The 20,620-nt window shown below is 35.8% G+C and overlaps 1 protein-coding gene across 2 annotated transcripts; it reads left to right on the forward strand.

Annotated features, from left to right (window-relative positions):
• The first annotated feature begins 506 nt into the window (after positions 1 to 506).
• On the forward strand, positions 507 to 20,590 carry syf2 (SYF2 pre-mRNA-splicing factor). 2 transcript variants are annotated; one of them, XM_039740459.1, is made up of 7 exons: positions 507 to 585; positions 3,975 to 4,076; positions 7,376 to 7,501; positions 9,724 to 9,841; positions 10,121 to 10,211; positions 11,629 to 11,727; positions 20,156 to 20,590. In XM_039740459.1, exons 1-7 carry the CDS (start codon positions 568 to 570, stop codon positions 20,319 to 20,321), a joined length of 720 nt encoding a protein of 239 aa, XP_039596393.1. In that variant the 5' UTR covers positions 507 to 567; the 3' UTR covers positions 20,322 to 20,590. The 2 variants fall into 2 exon arrangements, with proteins under 2 accessions (XP_039596393.1, XP_039596394.1); XM_039740460.1 differs by lacking the exon at positions 507 to 585 and adding an exon at positions 614 to 643.
• The last annotated feature ends 30 nt before the right edge of the window (positions 20,591 to 20,620 follow it).

Here is a 20,620-nt window from a genome sequence, read left to right on the forward strand (position 1 = left end):
TGTATTAAAAATTTTCTCCCCTATTTTTACTTGAAATTTTCATTATTTTAATAATTTACATATGACATATTTAATCGGACAACATAATGAAATACTTGGATATTGTAGGTACTACTAGTGACTGTGGCTGTCGTGGTCTGTTCATTAAATCATGCACATGTTAAAACATACTGTAATCGAAGTTACACAAGATTGTATTAAACATACTTTATTAATGCTAAAGACAAATTTAGATGCATACAGCAGGAGAAATCTAAATACTGTAGGAAACATACAGAGTAACAGGACATCGACAGATAAATAAAATGTGTATCATTCACAATATACAACTTTTGGTAAACAATGTCAGCTGTTGGTAAGTATTTAACATTTTCCATATTTCACATCTTCTTTAAATTTTTTACACAACACACTTTAATTGTAAATCACTTTACCCAATTGGTTTAACCAGCACAACACAGTAATCACGAAAATTTTCCATTTTGCGACACCGTTGCATAGTTGAAATCTCGCGAGGGGGAGTAAACAGACCACATCACTTCCGTTCTTTTCTACAACAGTAAAATCATGGCGTCTGCTGGAGAGGTTAGTAAACAGTTGACGAGTGAAAAATTAAGGTGTGAAATTAATGTTTTCTAAGAAGGTAAAATACTAAGTCTGGTGATGTTTTAATAGATTGCATGTATTCTTCTTGTTCATCTTTTTGACATGCGTCCGCTGTCATCGATACAGTAGATTTGGTCAATTGGCTTTTTTTTCATACCATCCGTGCACAGTATTGCTGCATTCAGTGGCACGAAACTATTTTTCTGAATACGTTACATATTTTACTGCACTTAGTTTGAAACTAATAACTTTTTGGGAGTCATAAGCAGCATTTGTTCATTTATGTTCCTTGCATTACCTGTAGCGGAATATATTATCCTTTCGACTTGGACTGAATTATGTATCTCCGTTTTCCTGAATAAAAAGAGCGACAGTTTGTATAAAATGCAGTTATTGACTCTGAAATAATAAATAGTATTTTAGAGCAAGAGATAAAATACTAAAATGTAAAGTTTATTTTTACACAAACGATGAACGATGGTTCCTAGTCTGGGGGCCAATTTTGAAAAATAATGGTGAGCTAGGAGCTACTGCTTGTGTTCCTTTTTTTAACAAAAGTTAAATGTTTCTCTTGTGTTTGCTTTATTGCCTGTCAAGTTGATATTTTTAAATTTGTGTTTTTAATACATTGTAAAAGATAAATAAATGATCACTGATATTTATGTCTTAAGTGTAATAAATCGTACAAGTCTAATTTGTTAGTGTGTTGGGTGACATTGCGGGTCCATAGGGCGTTTAGTCAAGGCAGGCTTGTGGGAGATTAGAGTGACTTACAGACATTAGTTGTGCCTCGTATTCTTAATGAGATTGATTTTTTTTGTAAAGACAAAAAAGACAAAACTCGCAGATGTAAGGTAAGTTCAAGCTTGATGAAAATGTAATGGCAATTCCATTGTTTAATGCTGTACAAGGAGTGTGTAAAATATGCACATTTCCACTTTGTTGAATTTGGCTTGGGTGGCGCAGTGAGTAGCGCTGCTGCCTCGCAGTAAGGAGACCTGGGTTCGCTTCCCGAGTCCTCCCTGCGTGAAGTTTCCATGTTCTCCCCGTTTCCTCCGGGTACTCCGGTTTCCTCCCACTGCCCAAAGACATGCAGACCACCGTGACCCTGTAATTAGGATATAGCGGGTTGGTGAATGGTTGAATTTGGCTTTGATTATGTTGTTGCACTGACTTCTCTCCAGTGCAAAACAATGCTGCTTCACAGTCATAGTTTTAGGGAAAACAATGCTGCTTAACAGTGTTATTTTCAGGGACAATAAAATGATTTCAGCAAAGTAAGAGCTCTTTAACTAAAGATTTTAAAGTTGACAGACTGTGTCTTGAAGTTGATATTGAGACAAAGTAATGTCTATATTTTATGAACTTCCTTCTTATTCACAGAATCATTGACATTGTGCAGAGTGGCAACATGCAACATTTCCCCTATAGGTCAGTTAGAATTAAGTCCAAATATACATGAAATGTGGTCACATTTTTAAATAGATCTCCAATGCTTATGCCTAATATTGCAGTTGTCAGTTGAGTTTATGTGGCTAGTGATGTCACACAGATGATGTCGCACAGAAGTGAGACATGGGTAATAACCCCTGAATTTCTTGGGACAGAAGAAAACTCATCTGCTATGCGCTTGAGAGAAGTTCTGTTACATCTTTTCACAGCACAAAGAATTGTTTCAGGACCTGATCTCATTTTGTCCATTGTAAATGATTGTGCAGGGGAAATTCTGAGTATTCAGCCATCCTGTCTTTTAGGCACATTTTAAAAAGTCCATAATGCATGCTTGAAATTGAGTAAATGCATGTGACATGCTTTGATTACTGTATTTATCATTTTCTTCATCTTACTGGGCACCTTCACCGACAAAATAGTTTGATGAATCCAGTGCAATGTATTGACTGTAGGTTGATCTTCTGAATGTGAAAACCCTTAGTCAGTGGTAACTCAAGTGATTTTTGCTGCTGTGAAAGTGTTTTTGAAGAGACTTTTGGAAAAAATGAAAATAAGCTTCCTTGTTACAGACAGGGATCAGTCAATAGTTGGCAAAGATGGAGGCTTAGTATTACGTTTAGCGTCCCATTGTCCAAGCACTGTACTTTAGCCCTGTATTATTAATCATCAGACGTTTTGTCTGTAAGCACAGACAGTTAAGACAGTTGGACAGTATTTGTATTATTTGATATCTAATCGACTGCAATCAGTTTCTGGTTTGACAATCTATCTGAAGAACTATCATAATACAAAATTTTAACCCTGCACGCTACTGATAAATTAAACAAGGGTACTTGTTTTCACAATGTTAACAATTTTATCTTGCTTTTTCCTCTAGCAAAACCTTAAAGTGTATCGTTTTACCAGTTCTGCATCTAGCGAGCTCCCAGACCACCCGAATTGAAGTAGCAGTGGCCTTATTCTGAAGAGCTGCAGTAACTGTCAGAGTGCTTGTGGAGGTTTTATATTAAGCTTTCTAAGCAGCCATACTGCTGTTCATTCTGGTTCTGCTGCCAAGTAGGAAAGCACTGTTAATGTTTACACATTTAGTTTCATAGTGGTGCCTGATACTTGCAGTTTTGTTAACCATAAACGTAGTCAGGGAATTCAGACACAGTACACTAGCATTGTCATGAGTTTGGAAAATAAATGCAATTTCATCCATCCAATTAGAATTGAACTCGCAGTTTTTAATCTCTGACTTTGTGATTTCTGCATGGCAGTAGCTGCTAACCCTAACTGACATCTGATGCACTATTGCAAAACAGCAAGTGTAGATGCCTGAGTCATCATCTAGGTAGAAGTGCTGTTTAATTTCAGTAATTTTTTTGTAATCGCTTACAAAGGACAAAAGAACATGAAAAATGTTCCATTCATAAATTAGCATGGCATATGATGCTAGCTAGCAGAACAGTATTAACAAGAGACCACTTACCTTCACAGTTGAAAAAATAATTTTCATGAAAATATCTGTATCCCTTTACACGTTTTTAGATGACATGTTGCATATGTCATGGTCTGTTCGGGGAAATTTTTGAGAGAACAGCTGAACAACAGTCCCGATTGATTTTTTTTTTATTTTTTGTGTATGCCGACCACCATTCAGCAGGAAGTTGATTTATCTCAGCAAAAAACTGACAGGAGGTCATATATATCTGTGAAAGTGGAATAATGGTTTGTTAAGCACACATTCATCCACTTTTGCATTATTAATAATCCTGTTAAATATGCTTGTGCTTACCTCTTTGTTTTCTTTCATATTGTGAATGAAATCATATTGTAATGAATACTTTGTTTCATACCTTGCTCTCAGTGCTGCCAGGATTGGTTGCAGCTCTTGTGACCCAGAATTCAATTAACTTTTATTTTTTTTCCAGGTTTCAGCATCGGTAAGTGAATCTGAACTGTCCTTTCAGAGCACTGCTGCCCAGAAAAGGGAAGAACGGTTAAGAAAATTCAGAGAGCTTCACTTTAAAAGGGTATTAATATATTTAATGATTTATTAAACACAATATTATGATGTTGGTATTTGATTTTATGTTAGCTAATGCTTATTAATTTATAACTAATTCTATCAATTTTTTTAGGTTATTGTTAAATAAGGCTTTTTCCATATTTTATATAAGTCATCCATTCACTTTCTTATCTACATAGTCCAGTTAATTTGTTTTTTTGTCTGTGGGGGGTCCTGTTTCTACGTTTGTGACAATTATATGCATCTGTATTTATTTCATTTGTTTGCTTTCTTAATCAATGGCATGTTCCTTTGTTGACATGATACTTTGGTTAATGAAAAAGATGTTTAGCATTGCATGGAGACTATGTAAGATTTCCTATACAGTACTCTGTCCACCACTCAGAAACACATGGTCTGTATTCTCATTCATCAGTTCATTCCTGACTTTTAATTCTGCAGAGCCTGAGTCAAGCAACCCTATTAGATTGAATGCTTTCAGTGAATTAAGTATAAAATCTTCATTGTATTAAGCATTTGATTAGACAACACCTTCAGAATATACCTTGAAAGATGAAAAACAAATCTAGAAAAACCCAATAATGAAAAGATAACAGGTGCAATAATTTTGCAATTTGTTCGTTCATTTGAAGAACACAGTAGTACTCCAGAAGAAAAACACGTTGATCATTCAGACAGTGATTAAAAACAAATGCCATTGTCGATTTAAAAAAAAAAAATGTTCCACAAATAGTTAAATACAACTTATGGGTGCCTGTTTCCCCACAAAAATTCAACTGTTTATTTTTGTGACTTCATTTTTTCTAGAGTGATTTTGTGGGTAATGATGACAAATTACCATGGCATTGTGCTGTGAAGCATTGAGCTTGTGAATTCTACACATCTGTATAGGTACCATCTGCTAGATGTTAAAACAAACATTTGATTATTCTGACTTGGAAAAGAAACTAAACAGCAAAATGTAAAAATTGTTTTCAAGACATGAGCATACCCAGTTGCAAGAACATTTTTGGGATGCCAAAGATAACCCTACAAATATGAAGGTAGACTATGAATATTCCGCAAGTTATGATAGTGCAGCTGTGTTAATTAACTTGTCGGTCTGCCTGCCTATTCATGCCTTAAAGATAAAGTACATTACATAGGAACATATTGGTGCCATATGCATTTAACTCTAGCATGTGCATTGCATTCCAAGCTGTGTATTCAATGCAGAAGATATAATTAACATACATTGTTAAATCTAATAAAAATTAATTGTGCTAAATTCACATGCTGTAGAAGTTTAAAAATTTAAAGTTTGCAACATCTCACATTTTTATCACTATATGCACATGCATTTGCATGTTGATGTTTGGAAGAAATGTTATATCCCTGTTAGTTTGCCATTTGAATTCTTCTTTTTTAAATCAAAATAAATAGAAACTGCATTAGGGTAGTGTTTCATAAGAAAATATGCCATATGACTACAAAGTGGCATTTCTTTCTGAACAGATTGTTTTTTTATTATGTAGAACAGAATGACAGAACAAGGTGATGTGGGCTAGCAATTTTATCTATAATTAGTTTCTTTCTGGAAACTAAGACTTGAAAGTGCATTCACGTGAAATTCCCAGGAGTAGCTTCACATTTTATGTGTTTCCCAAAAAACTTGAACATTCTAAATATGGCTTACCATGGTTCTTGTAGTATTATTATTATTATTATTATTATTACGGAATTTTCAATATGTAATACTTGGTATGGGATTTTAAGACAAGTCTATACACTTACTGTCCTGGCCAAATATATTTTAATTATTATGAAAATGCTTTGAAATTGTATCTCCTATAGTGCATTTCATGTTTTCAGTTATGCTATGTTTAGTATGTCTAGATTTATTTATATTGTGCGCCTGTAGTGAATGTCTAGAAACTGAATGCATAATTCCTTTAATCCATGAGTGCTTCATACATTCTTATTTCAATCTGTAATTTTTATAGAATGCTTTGCATCCATAATATGCCATAGTAAATTTTACGGCACCACAGGGAATTTGCTAGACATTTTTATTCGCGGTCACTACAAAGGTCTGCACATTGTCTACACATAATCACTTATTTTCCTAATAATTTAGTAATTACAAACATACAGGCATATTAATATGAATTTAGTATAGAATTAGCCCAGTTTTAGAATACATGTATGTGTTTGCATTTTTCATGATGAACTGCTGCCCCTTCTATGGTTAGTATTTGCCTTGCTCTAGATGGCTCTGGTTCATTGTGATCATATGCATTGTATTTAGTAAAAAAAAAATAGATTGATGGAAGTATATTCATTTCATGTAGACAAGTCTACTTTATAATTGAGGTATAAAAGAAATGCATTAAAAATAGAAAAATTAGTTTCTATTAAATGTAAAGAGCTAATGTGATGAATTAATTGTTAAGCACATTTAACTTATTTCAGAAGCACCAGAAAAAAGTAATACCCACGTCAGCAGTAAAATATGTACAATGGTTTCTCTAATTACACGTTTAAGAAAGTTGCTTCCTTTGACTTTTTGAGGTTAATTCTAGTTTCTTAAGTGTTTTATTTTTGGTGGTGGATGTGACAGTTCCTTTTTTTTTTTTTTTTTCCTCTCTTTTTTCATACATCATGTATTCAGTTCCAGGGTTTGCAAAGGAAGCCATCTAAAATTACATGACATATATGTGAACAAAGTGATAGTGTGGAATCAAAAAGAAGAATTTCCCCTTTTTAATTTTATGACATCTAAGAAATATCTTATTCACATTTAGAAGCATTTTAGGAGATGTTACTTCAAATATTTTATTTCTATATCAGCTGTATGAGCAATTCCTGACTTGCCCAGTGAAATTACACATAAAGCAACTAATGTCAACTGTTTTTTTTTTTATTATTATTTTCTGACAGCCCTCACTGCTTTAAGAACAAGTTGTTGATGTCAATAAGTTATACAGAAAACAATAGCTGGCTAAAAAAATAGTTTTGGATTGCCAAAAAAAAAAAAAATCAGATTTAAATCTCCAAATACAGGACTGTTCCAAGTTCCAGATACTAAAGTGGATCTCAGTTCTGCTTAAAGGAATTAATTTTATGCATTTTATTTTTGTTACTGTTTATGCAGTAGGATAGCAAAATCTGAATTGGGATTGATGAAAATGATAATGTGTTTTAGTCATAATGAAGAACAATTGTTTCTTCTGTTTCCATATTTAACTTAATTTTTTTCAGGTCTTTGTGATAAAACTCATAGGAAATTAAATGTAAACACTAACGTTTTTCTTTAAAATACAGAATGAAGCCCGGAAGCTTAACCATCAAGAAGTTGTGGAAGAAGACAAAAGACAGAAACTACCTACAAACTGGGAAGCAAAGAAAGCACGCCTAGAATGGGAACTAGCTGAAAATGAAAAGAAAAAGGTTCAGTTTTTATGTGCATCTATTGCACTTCAGTTAATAATAATAATAATAATATTTAAGATCAGTGTATTGTATTTGGAGGATAGACACTAAAATACCTTGCACAGGTAATAGCATATGCTTAGAGTTTCACTGTACTCTGTACCTATGACTATAATGACCGTATAATTTGATACAAGTGAATAATTTGTGCAGAACTTTCTTTAAGTAAACTGTGGTAATCCACTTATTGAATATTAAAGAATTTTCTTATGAGTTGGTGAAGCTGTTGTCTCATGAGTAGTACAAAGGTGTCATTAATACAACCAACATCAGATTTCCAAATCCATAAGTACTGTTGGTCTGCAAAGACTAGTGACAGTGGATGAAAAAAAGTTTGTAAGAACTGAAATGTAGTGATCAGACATTTTGAAGTGAGGTGTATATTAAATGTCACAATCAACAGTGCAGTTGTTACTTTGAGATGTTGGCATACAGTCAGACAGTGATGTTATTGAGGTGTTATGCACATTATAGACCCGCCTTAATGTACTATAGGTACATTTGTTTATAATGACATAAATAGAGTTTGAGTGGATTGTCCAGTTCTGTTTAAAGTTGGAGGGAGAGGCAGTGAAGTTAATGATGAACACTTCTTGCTTTCAGTTGGTTTATAGCTGCTGAGAAAAAGTATGAATCAGATCTCCACACTTAGTTTTGGAGCCCTGGTGATGGGGGAAAAAAGTCTGTGGCAGATGCCTGATATTAAGACAGCAGAGGTTCCTATTTCAGTGTCACTTTTACAGTCTCTTGGTCTTTTGAAAAGAAGAAAAAACTTTAATTTCTCATAAAATTAGAAACAGTGGTCCAAAAACTATATTGATAGTTGCAAATATGTAGTATTTCCTAAAATACAGCTTAGAAAAGAATTTGTACATCAATTGATATTGATTGCAAAGTATAAATTCTGATGTAATAAAATGGAGCAAATACTTTTTCTGACAGCATTATAAACCAGATTGAGATTTTTGGACTAATGTTTTAGCTTTTGCTGCATTGGTAACTGTATTGTTTGGCTAAATTCACCAAAATGTTTTTTTACCACAAATTTGCTGGGTTTGACAATTACCTTGTTTGTGAAATTTTTCCTTAAATGTACCATGCAGCCAGCTCAGGCAAGCTTTTTTTTTCCCCTGTTCCCCATAATGCTTTGAGGCCAACGTGACATTACAGATCTGTAGCAGCCTATATTGGATGTGGTTGTCACTACCCAATTTACACTACCTATCTGATTTACATCATAAATTCGTCAGACTTTCCCGCATGCATACTCCTCCTGACACTTTAGCTGGATTTACATCCAGCATGCTTTTAAGAAAAAAAAAAACAACTTCTCTTGAGGGTTGTATTAGCTGCCCATCATTTTATGTCATGTCTTCATTGCTAGATTAAGCATGTTTTTCCCCTTGCTATGCGGTGCAGATCAGGTAGTAACAGGAACAGCCCACAGAATATATAACGCTGATCTTTGCATCACAGGCTCATAGTGATAGAAGCTTAGCAGATGCAAAGCGAGATAAAGGACTGTCATGTTTTTGGCCACCATATTTGAGAACTGCTTTCCTATCCCTCAGGGACACTTAAAAGACCACTAAACCATTGAAATGTATTAAAAACTCGTGCATTTTCTTCTTCCCCCCATTGACTTCAGTGTGTTTCATGCAAACATTTCTGTGTTTTTGCCGAACTTGAGATGAAGCATATTCAGTGGGGTTTGCTCATCATTATTGGTAGCTTATTTCTTAGTGTTGGTGGAAGAAAATGGTTTAGGGATGTTTATTTTTTGAAATTCAGCTAAATTTGACATGTTCTTATTTTGTAAAAACTGCAGCCTTTATTGGGTAACGCTTTTAGTGTCAACTGACACAGTAGTCTTCAGCCATTCATCTTTACACTTTTTGACAGGACGACTTTATTTGATACAGCTTACACTTATATTATGTATAGATCTAAGTTTTTCTGAGTATTGCATATTGTTGTTGTGGCTTTATAAATATTAGCTTATGATATATTTTAGCTGTATTATATTAGTAATAGCTCCTCATGGCACCAAAATGCAGGGGCTTGTTGGATAGGTTGCTTTTCTATGCAATAGTGATGACTTTAGATGTTTTAATAGCATTTTGAATTTTTTTATGGAAATTCCAAAAGTTAATAAATATTTTTCTTAACATAAAAATTAGGAGTGTGCTGCAAAAGGGGAAGATTATGAAAGAGTGAAACTTATGGAAATCAGTGCAGATGATGCTGATAGATGGGAAAGAAAGAAAAAGAAGAAAAATCCAGATCCAGGTTTTTCAGGTATATTATATTTTTACATTGTTGTCTTTTTCTATTTTTTTTTTTTATGTGTAAAAGTTTGTTTTGATAAAACATTTATACTTGCTTGCCGTTGAATAAATTATCCTGGAAAAGTCAATGTGGTATCTATTAGCAGCATCAAAAATTTATTGTGAAAGTAAAAATTAAAAATCATTAAATATTAATTTAAAATTTTGTAACTCAGTCCAACTTGTAAGTTTTCTTTGGTGCAAATTTAAGTCATTTTTATTTATAAGATATATTTACATATTTTTTCAGATTATGCAGCCGCTCAGTTGCGTCAGTACCAGAGGCTCACCAAGCAGATTAAGCCAGACATGGAAGAGTATGAACGTCAAAGAGAAGAGTGGTAGGATATTTGTGTTCATTATAGTCTTTAACAATCTTGCTTTGTATGTGAAAAATGTGTCTTATTATGGTGCTGTGTTGCTATATTTCATTAATATGGCCTACAGTATGGTGTTGGATTGGTAACTAAAACTTTTGACTTCTGTATTGGTAACAAAATGGTATAGAGGCAAGTAACAGATTCCTCCCTCCTTTTCCCAGCAGCTTCTTTTCCCCAATCCACAAACACATGTGCCTCTCTGCTATTTCGCATTCTGCAGATCATCTTACTAGTGGTTAGGATCCCCTTTGGAATCTCCAGCACATTTTATATAACTATATATATGCTTGAAGAGTTGGTATCCATAGTGATTTGAGCTTGATGTAATTCAAAAAAGCAAAGAGCTTTCCCTCCTTTGAATTCCAATCACATTTCTATTAAATGATCGAGCTTAAGGTGCTTGAAAGCTACCATTTTCTTCTGGTACTGAAATTATGGCAATACAAGTACCATACCATTGTAAAAATTGGATTTCAGTACCAGTCCAGTATACTCTGCAATCCTACAACATTACTGATAAATTAGGTTCTTTCAGATCTGTGGCCATAATCTAGTTAGACTATTGATCAGGATCTTGCTCTGTCATAAACTAAAAATTTCTTGATGTCTTGTTTAAATCTTTTTTCTATATAATAAGAGCAGGCAGGTTGATACTGACACATAGTTAGCTGAAATTTGAAAAAGCCAAGGAAACATTATTGGAAAACATTTTTCTTTGGTGTGTGTGTGTGTGTGTGTGCGCGCGCGCTGTGACACTAAAACTGAACATACTAAGGGTTTTAAATGAGTCACATAACTTGGAGAGAGAGAATGGCAAAGCTGTAGAAGAGTGTTTTAATTTCTGTATAGGAAAAATAAATGCAGCCTTCTCTGCTTTTCAAGAAGCCTACTCTGTTATTGGATGATATACACTTATTTGCTTTTTAGGTAATTCAACAAGTAATGTTTTAATAAAAATGGAAGTATGTTGAATGTTGCTTTATTTATAAATTGTAAGTGTACACGTTGAGGCTTAACTATAGCATGCTTTTTGTAGGTTGCATAGTGATGCAGTGGGTGGCACGACTGCCTTGCGGCATTTTACATGCAAAGTAGATGCATGAACTGAGCAGCTATGTTTAATAGCTTCTTGGACTTTTGTATCTATTTATAAATTCAGTACTCATTTGGTACTTTTGTTTATGGGATTGAATTAGTTTATATTTATCTTAACACGCCCATGCCATCAGCAATGTGTTGTTGTAATGCATAGGATGTTGAAAAAAATAGATTAAATAAAATATCGGACCTGAACTGTACTGTATGTATATTTATAATAATCATAAAGTATCATTATAGAAACCTGTCTCTTAATCATAAAGCTGTTTTACTGTTACAGTGGTGAAGATTTTTATCCTAGTGCAAACAGCCTGCTACATGGAACACATGTTCCTTCAGTGGAGGGAATTGACAGGATGGTAGCTGATGTGGAAAAACAGTAAGTTGTTTAAATTTCTAAATAAGGATTTGTTTGTGTACGCACTTCACTACCTGTATGAAACTACAATGTGACCACATTTTGAGATTATATATATATATATATATATATATATATATATATATATATATATATATATATATATATATATATATATATATATATATATATATATATATATATATATATATATATATATATATATATATATATATATATATATATATATATATATATATATATATATATATATATATATATATATATATATATATATCATATATATATCATTCTTAATCCTTTAGTATTTATCATGTCTACATTCTTTATTGCTATTAATTTACATTTTTGAAAAATTGTCCTAGTGTAGTCAGGTGGAATTGAGCCCTAGTGGTTAAGTATACATTGGCTACAGCTTTTCATTTAAGTCAGCTTCTCAGTTAGACATACATTCTTGATGTTAATAGAGCATGCCCTTTAATTTAGAAGGTTTGATCCTTTTCATATTAAAATAATCGGAGAATGAATGCACTCCTCCTCCCATCCTCACTAATTTTGACATGTATATGTAAAGGTTATAATATAATACTTTCTTGCACCACATCAGGATGGAACTAGCTGCACCAGGATTAGCATTTTATCATTTGGCTTTTATTTTAGGATCTTCTGAAATTTTGGTTTAAGTCCTAATTTGCCCCATCACTCTACTGTTGGTTTGCTTATTTTTTCTATTTGATCGCAGCATTTCGTAAGTTATGTAGACATTTTACCTGGTTATTAGTTTAGGCCAGTGGTTCTCAACCTGTGGGCTGTGCCCCCCTAGGGTGTGCGAAGATGTAAAACAAAGAAAACAAGAATCAAAAAAACATCTGTTGAAACCAAAGCAAATTAACTTAAACTACATTCTGATACTAGAACAATAAATATAGAGTTAGATAAATGTCAATAGTTAAGTAGGTATAATGAAATATGCATCTACATTTCAAAAATATGTTGGGGGGAGGGGGGGCACGATTACAACTGTTATGAAAACTCGGGTCGCAAATACTTAATTGTTGTGAAACGCTGTTTTAGGCTAAAGCCTCATGTCTCCTTACCAATGTCAGAATATGAGTGTGAACTATTAATCTGAGTCTAAATGTTTGTTTTTAGTCTAAAAAATTTTAATTTTCTTTATGGGATTAGTTAGAAGTTGCTGTAATATTTTGATTAGATTGATGTACTGTCATCTGCAGTCTTTTAGGCTTTTTACCCAGGAGAACAATTAGGCTAGTTGTCACTTTTTCATAAGTAAACTCTGAGGTTAAACACAATATAACTATTGTGTTATTTATAATAAACCCTCAGGGGTAAATAACTGTCTTCGCTTATTTTATATTTCATATGCAGCCTCAGAGGCTAAGTGACATTTTCTTAGTATGGGTTTTAGAATTAAACCTCAAAGGTAAACAGCTTAGCTTAATGCATGGTAAATGTAATTCAAAGCCCAATTATTAAAATAATTACTTGCAAAAAATAAATATTCAGATTACAAAACTCAGAATCAGTGTTCTAGTATACATCTGTAATTGACAACTTATTAATAGCAAACTCAAAAGTATTAGCAGCAACAGAATATACAGTAGAATAAAGTTGTAAAAACAACCAAAATAAAGTACATTAGAAATGCATGTGTTTCAGAAGCCAGAATTACATATTGTTACTTGTACATTCATCTTTGTCCTTTTCAGGAGCTTTTGCATATAAAGCAAAAAGTACTACTGTGATTGCCACTTCCATCATATCTGTCAGTCCACATCAAACATCTTGACTCCCAGTGAACCAATTTTGTTGAAATCTGGCACACTTACTGTTCATGAAAATTTATCAGGACAGTTTGATCTTCATTGAGACATCTCAAATACAGTGCGCTGTACACATTTTGAAATTTCAAAATCCCTAATTGAAAAGAATGGGCACATTTTATTAAAACAGAGAAACATTTTTGTGTCTATGTATTAGTTTAACATTTCAAATTTACATTGGAAGAGGTCCGTACAACTTGTATATACTGTGTTTTCTCTTTTACTTAGTGTACAACAGCCCAGTACAGTTTAGTCAGACACCAGAAAAGGCACACACACTCAAGCTTGTATTACTTCTCACAGTTTTTCTGCTCCTTTTGGTTTAAGTGAACCTTAACAGTAAAAATAGAAAAAAAGAAATCATTTTAAAACAAAGTCACTTATTTATATAACTTCACATTGCAAGGCCTAGAGTTAACAAATATGCACTTATTTATGTTTACAATAATACAACCTCACTGCTGCATTAACTGTTCATTAGAGATTTATCGGCAAAGCTCCTTAAACTGCTGTCTATCATGGTCCACAGCAGCAAACAATTTTACCTTAAGACTAGACTCTCCATCAGGTATTTCTTTCAAAAATGTTATGCATAAGACATTTGAACTACAGGTAGTCATAGATTCTGTACAACCAAAAAGTAACAGCACATCATTTGATGCTATTTTACCTCTGTTGAATTGAAATCTGCGGTCTACTTAGCTGCCACAAGCCCATCTGGATTCTGCTTTTAACTACATGGAATTTTCAAATACTGCTAAAAAACTTGTATGCAATAGAGCCTCTTAACACGTTATTGCATTCTGTTTTTGCTTTTCTTTTCAATATGATTCACGGTGTGAGAACTCTTAAATGAAAAAAAAAATGTTATGCTCCAATGATCAAATCGGTTTCTAACAAAGTTTCTAAAGCACCTAGATGATATGTGCATATTTTCTGTTTTGTTTATATAGTGCCTTCCAATAATATTGGCACCCTTGGTAAATAGAAGTAAAATGGGCTGGGAAAAAAAATGAAATCTGCAAGATCGAAAGAGATGCTGTATTGAGGGATGGTCTCGTATCCTGTTGCTTAGTGTTCTCCAACCTCATCAAGCATTATATGAGAATTCAGAGATGTTGTCCGGTTGCACATTACCAATGCCATAATATATTAGCTGGCTTTATTCTAACGAACCTAAGTTACAAATAATAGTTCTCAGGATTCAAAGTACTTGTGCTAATGGTTTGATGTAGTTACTGCTTTGTTCCTTCTCTGTCATCCTCTAGCATGTACAAGGAAGTTAAGTGCACATTTCTTTCCTTTACTCAGGAGCTCCTTTCCTCCTTCACCTTGGTTGCACCTTCTGGTTGCAGGTAGCACTGCAGTTTTCTCATCAAGGTTGTATACATAATGTCCTCTTTTGGCTAGCATAAAGTTTACATCTGCTGGGCAGCTGCTAGTCAATCAACCCTCATCTTTAGCAAGATGAATGCATGGTTTTTACATGTGGTCCTTCTCTTGCTCCTGCTATTGCTAAACAAGGTTTGGACTAGTGGCACCCTAATGTAACTCCAATACATACAAGTCTTGCATTGTTTCAGTTCCAGTACATGGTTGCCCTTTAAAGTAAAAGAGATAATTCCAACCTTTGTTGAGGCCACATTTTAGGCAACAGAGTCCTTGCTATAGAGAGCAAAACTAATGGTCTAGTTGAGAACAGTGAGTGTACACAGAGAGCACAGATGTGGTGCTTGCAGTGTCTCTTAAAGAAAGGAGTAGATGTTTTGTCATTGGTTTCAGTGGTGCATATGGTTTTGATTGGCAATTGGTGCAAAGGTTTGTCCATCAATGTTGCACATTGTTGACTTATGGTCCTTTCTCTCTGAGCAAGTATTTAGGTGGTGCATTACAGAGATATCTCTAGGTATTACTTTATGAATGATTGATCAGCCTTATTAGGTAAGGCATTCTGAAGAGGCCCTGTGGAGTGAAAACTGAAACTCTTGTTGGAATTCGAAGTGTCTGCTTTTTAATAAAGTTCTTGAGTGCACAACAGTAGCAAAATGGGTAATGTTAGTCTATCCTACACTAGGTGTAACATGAATTTTGCAATCCTAAACATTCAAGCAAGTCCTTTAGATGGCTTAGAAAGAAGATGTTGAAGTTCCTGGAATTGGCCAAACCAAAGTTCTGAACTGTACTCTATTGAAATGCTGTGGTAGGACCTGAAGGGTGGTGTTTAGGCAAGGCATCATTCAAGCCTCACGGAGCAGACCAAGATTTGTAGATTGGGAAAGATCCCTCTGCCAAGATGTAGGAGACCGATAACTGTTTATCAAAGACGTCTTTGTGAAGGTATTGCTGCTAAAAGAAGTGCCACAGGTTATCGAGTAAAGTTCAAGTTTCACAGTTTAATAACCTAACATTTCAAAATCCTTTTTATGTGTGGGAAGTGATTGTTTAGGTTATCTATTTTGTATATCTGTTAGGAGTTCAGTTTCATATTGTGATATTTTATAACTCTTCTGAGACCCTCACCAACTGAGTGACATGCCTTTCCTCGCGCAACGCATTTGTCAATGGGTGATGCAGGGAACACTATAACTTGGGGACCGATCTGGCTCTGGTCCTGGCCATTTGCTGTGTCTGTTTATAGTAGACTGGCTCTCCCACTGCAATCAATAACCTTGCTGTTCCTGTTTCAAGTTGAATAAAGCTGGTTTTCCTGAAATCCTTAGACTCTGCCTTGTCTTTTGGGTGCAAGGAAGCGAAGTGAAGTCTTGCACCAGTGGAACCCCAACAGGCACATAACAACCTGATCCTGGCGAAGCAAGATGAGTCTCCTGCGGGTGCTTCTGTATTTGCCCAACCTAGGGATATGCTGGTGAAGATGATGGGTCTCCTTCGCGGACAACCCAGAGTGTTTCTTATTCTGTTTCGAACACACTGCAACAGTGATGCGCTGGGATAGGGAAAGCTGGGCAGCTATTTTGGACCTGTTTTTAACTGGAGAGGCCCTACAGGTTATGCAAAACCTCCCTCCCGAAATGCTCAATGATTATGATTTCCTGAAGCAAAAGATCCTCCTACACCGCATAGCTATGAGTCCTGTCAAGGTGCTCCAGTTTCGTCCGTGGCGCATTTACCCTGACTGGCGTATATGGGGACAGGTTTAGGACTTAGTGGACCTGATTCAAAGCTTCAGTGGGGATACCTTCGAGCACATTGTAGAGAAGCTCGCTATTGACGCAGTCCTGTCTGGGATAGACAAGGACCTTTGTGATGAGATGCTCTGGGATGATGACCACTCGATATTAGACCTGGCCCGCAGACTTCAGGGCGACCAAGCCACCAGGAAGCAGAGGGGCTACCTAGGCTTGTCCCCAATTTCAATCTAACCAGCACAGGCTCCTAGGGTTGCAGATGCAATTGGAGGAACTCTGTAGTGGGAACTGAGTGCAGTTGATTTCGCTGTGATCAACCAGGACATCTGGTTTGGGACTGCCTCCTCCCACCTGCACAAACCATGGACATCAGTCTGGCCCAGGTATGTGCTCGCAAGTTTCCCCCAAGGTGTTAGTCAAGGACAATTTTAAGGTCTCTAAGTTGACCAAACATGAAATCCCATTTCTGTTGGACTCTGGTAGCGACCTCTTTGTAGTTCGTTGTGACTTGCTTCGGCAGACCCTTTACGGGAGCACAGACCCGGATGAACCTTCACTGTGTCCATGGGGACATTAAAACATATGAGACTATCTTACTCCCTCTGAAATTTAATGGGAAGAACTTTAAGGTTTGGACTGCTATATCAGACACTTCACCCTGGCCTCTTTGGGAAGAGGAATGCCCTTTTCCCACGGGTCTTGGCTAATCAAAGAGCGGAGTTTGAAATTGAACCCAAGTTGTCCATTGATATGGGAGACGAATCCTCAAGTGAGAACTCCGGACAGGTGGCGGACTTTTCCTCTGTAGCTCATGCAGACATCCTCCCCCGACCGGACACCCGCCACAGGGGAAGCAGAAACTGCCACTCGGACAGAGTTTGCCCGCCTGCCACAAGCCGACAGCAACTTGGATTTTGCATTCAGACTGGCCCACGTCACAAATGCTTCTTACAATCTGGAGAGGCAGGACCCGAACTTTAAAATGCCACACTTTTTAATTAAGGTTGGTTTCTTGTATCTGGTGATTTCTGATTGTGTGAGGATGAGCAGATCAAGCAGTTGATGGTGCTAAACAGGCATACAGAGATGGTTTGGGAGGTCATCTCGGTGTTGAGTAGACGAGGGAATGCATTTTGAAATGCTTTTATTGGCTGAATATTGGCCGGGATGTGATACAGTCTTGTAGGGCGTGTCCCAACTGCCAAATTGTTTCCACTCATAGGCCCAAGTTTGATGCGTACCCGATGCATCGTATAAATAACTTTTTAGAGAAACTTAGGCAAGCCTCCTATATCTCCACCCTGGATCTCACAAAAGGGTACTGGCAGGTGTCCTTGGAGGAATCCAGTTGTGAGAAAACTGCTTTCACCACTCCAGATGGGTTTGTTTGAGTTCACCAGGCTCCCTTTTCGGTCTCCATGGGGCTTTGTGGATTTTCAGTGGATGATGGACTAGATCCTGTGTCCATTGTTGAGGCAACAGCAGGTTCACAGCACCTCGTTGTTGCCTCTGTGGTGCTGCAAATCTGTAAGATCACCACCCCCTCATGTCTGTAGCCCAATGGGTGATGTGGGGAACACTGTAATTTGGCTACTGAAGTAGTGAGCACCTTAAAGAGTTCACACACTTTCAGTCATAGCCACTTCCATCCTACTCGACTTCTTTGGCTTTAGTCCACTCCAATGTTGCTGTTTGCTTTGGATTGTTTTTAAGCCTGAGTGTTTTTGTGACTTACTGTACCACCATCCGTTTTTCCCTTCTGTGTTTGGAGATACCTCTCTGCAGTAAGGACTGTAAAATGTCAAATGTGGTGCTGCTTTGACCATTCCTCACCATGGTATTCAGTGTGGTGTCTACTGTTAGGTTTGTACCAAACTTACTGGATAGCAACCCTTGTTAAACTAATGAGTAAGTCTTACTAAAGTTAAGTTAAAGTAAGGAGTATGTCTTACTAGCCGAAACATTATAGATTTGTTTTTTCTCTCACATTAAAAAAAAAAAAAAAAGATTTATTAAGTACAGACACTCCTCACCTAACGACCTACCCTTTTAACAACGTGCGGACTTACAAACAGCTCTCTGACCAGTCAGTCATGTAGGCCGTGCAAGAACTTTGGTCATGGAAACGGCAGTAATGTGTCAGTATCAAGCTTCTCGTCTTGCATTGCCCTTTCTCAGTGTCGTTCCCAGTCAGTATTTACCACATTAGTGTTTGCAATCTCCAACACTATGTATGTCATCTTTACATTTGTAATTTAATATGGTTGACACAAACCTACTTTCCAGTGTACTATGCTTAAAATATTGGTAAGGGGCGGCTCGTCGCTTATCAACAAGTTCACTTAATGACCTACATGTATGAATGGAACTTTGTGGTTAAGTAATGAGTGTCTGTATGCTTGATATTGCTGTCTCATGCAGTGTTTCTCTTCTCTCTGTTACAGAGGAGTGCAAGTCTTTTATCGTCTTAGTTTTCTCCAGTATTAATTGCTTTTTTTGTTTCATACACATTTTCATAAAATGGGGTGCCTTTAATTGTCAGGAGCTAAAGATCCGGCCATCAGTAGTGTGATAAAACAGATACATTCCTGTTGGCACACCTCTTGTAGTTGACCAAGAGACATACACCTCCTCCTATTGATTTACCCAACTTCTTTGTTCTTTCCACACGGTAAACAAGGGGAGAGATTCAGCAGGTCAGTTAGCATGATCCGGTACTGATGGACTTGGCCATCTCTGACTGGTTCTTTTAAAGAACCTTTTCTTAAAACTATTTGGAGGCATCTTGATGTAGTATTTTTGGAGAAACTCCTCAAGTGCACACAGGTCTCTAAACAAGTAATGAGACTTGGAAAAAAGAACTAGTAAACAGGTAAATTAAATTTGTAATAACAGGTCAGTTATTTTATTTTCTGTTTTGTTTAATTAAAAAATCAATATTACAGAACACTTAGTGTTGATGAGTGGCAAAAAGCAGTTACTTACATCATTAGCCCATGCTTTACTACAGTAACGTGGCAAAGTCAATGGGGAATGGGTTGCAATTAGTCTCAGCATAGGATTTCATTGTTTGAACAAAAAAGACGATTAAATCTCAAATGAAATTAACAGGTTAGATTTACACTCCCATGCCCAGTTTCTAATAATAATTTGATTCTCAGAATGTGCCCTGTCTGAAGGTGGTCAATTTAGGAATCCATTACCGACCCTGGCTGCAGTTTATTCACTTCAAAATATGGTTTGATCCAGCAACAGACATGTGCATTTTTTGTAATCTGCCAGTGCTAAGTACAGTAGTTGCATTTTGAAAATGGGTCCTGCACCTAATGCTGATATCATCATAGATGTAGACCCCTTGCACCCAAAAATCATACAAGAAACCAAGATTCCCACCCCCATTACTAAAAATGTTTTCTTTCCTTAACTCTTTTATAACAGGATCGAGAAGAGAGGAAAATACAGCCGGCGAAGGGCTTACAATGATGATGCAGATATCGATTATATTAATGAGAGGAATGCTAAATTCAACAAGAAGGCTGAAAGGTTCTATGGAAAATATACAGCAGAAATCAAGCAGAATTTGGAAAGAGGCACTGCTGTCTAATCTTTTGGACTCATTTAATTAGTATTCTGTTCTGTAAAGTTTAGAACTGTACAAGTTCAGTTTTGTATTTTGTTTGCTCCAGCAGATAGAAACTTGCTCAACTATACAGTCTCCCCATTTATGTTGTAAATGAATTATGGTTTAGCAGTTTTTTGGGTCATACTATACAGTCTCCCCATTTATGTTGTAGATGAATTATGGTTTAGCAGTTTTTTGGGTCTTGTATGAATATCTTATTTCTCCCAAATACAATTTTGTTACAGAAATTGCATGCGTGTCATGATTGTGTGGCATCTATC

Source organism: Polypterus senegalus, chromosome 17, assembly GCF_016835505.1.
Source record: "Polypterus senegalus isolate Bchr_013 chromosome 17, ASM1683550v1, whole genome shotgun sequence".
NCBI classification, from domain to species: domain Eukaryota; kingdom Metazoa; phylum Chordata; class Cladistia; order Polypteriformes; family Polypteridae; genus Polypterus; species Polypterus senegalus.

Excerpts from the sequence above, each read along its gene's own strand:
- syf2 (XM_039740459.1), top strand. Across the intron at positions 9,842-10,120 it reads TCCAGATCCAGGTTTTTCAG|ATTATGCAGCCGCTCAGTTG; the intron begins GTATATTATATT and ends ATATTTTTTCAG. Across the intron at positions 11,728-20,155 it reads GTAGCTGATGTGGAAAAACA|GATCGAGAAGAGAGGAAAAT; the intron begins GTAAGTTGTTTA and ends CTTTTATAACAG.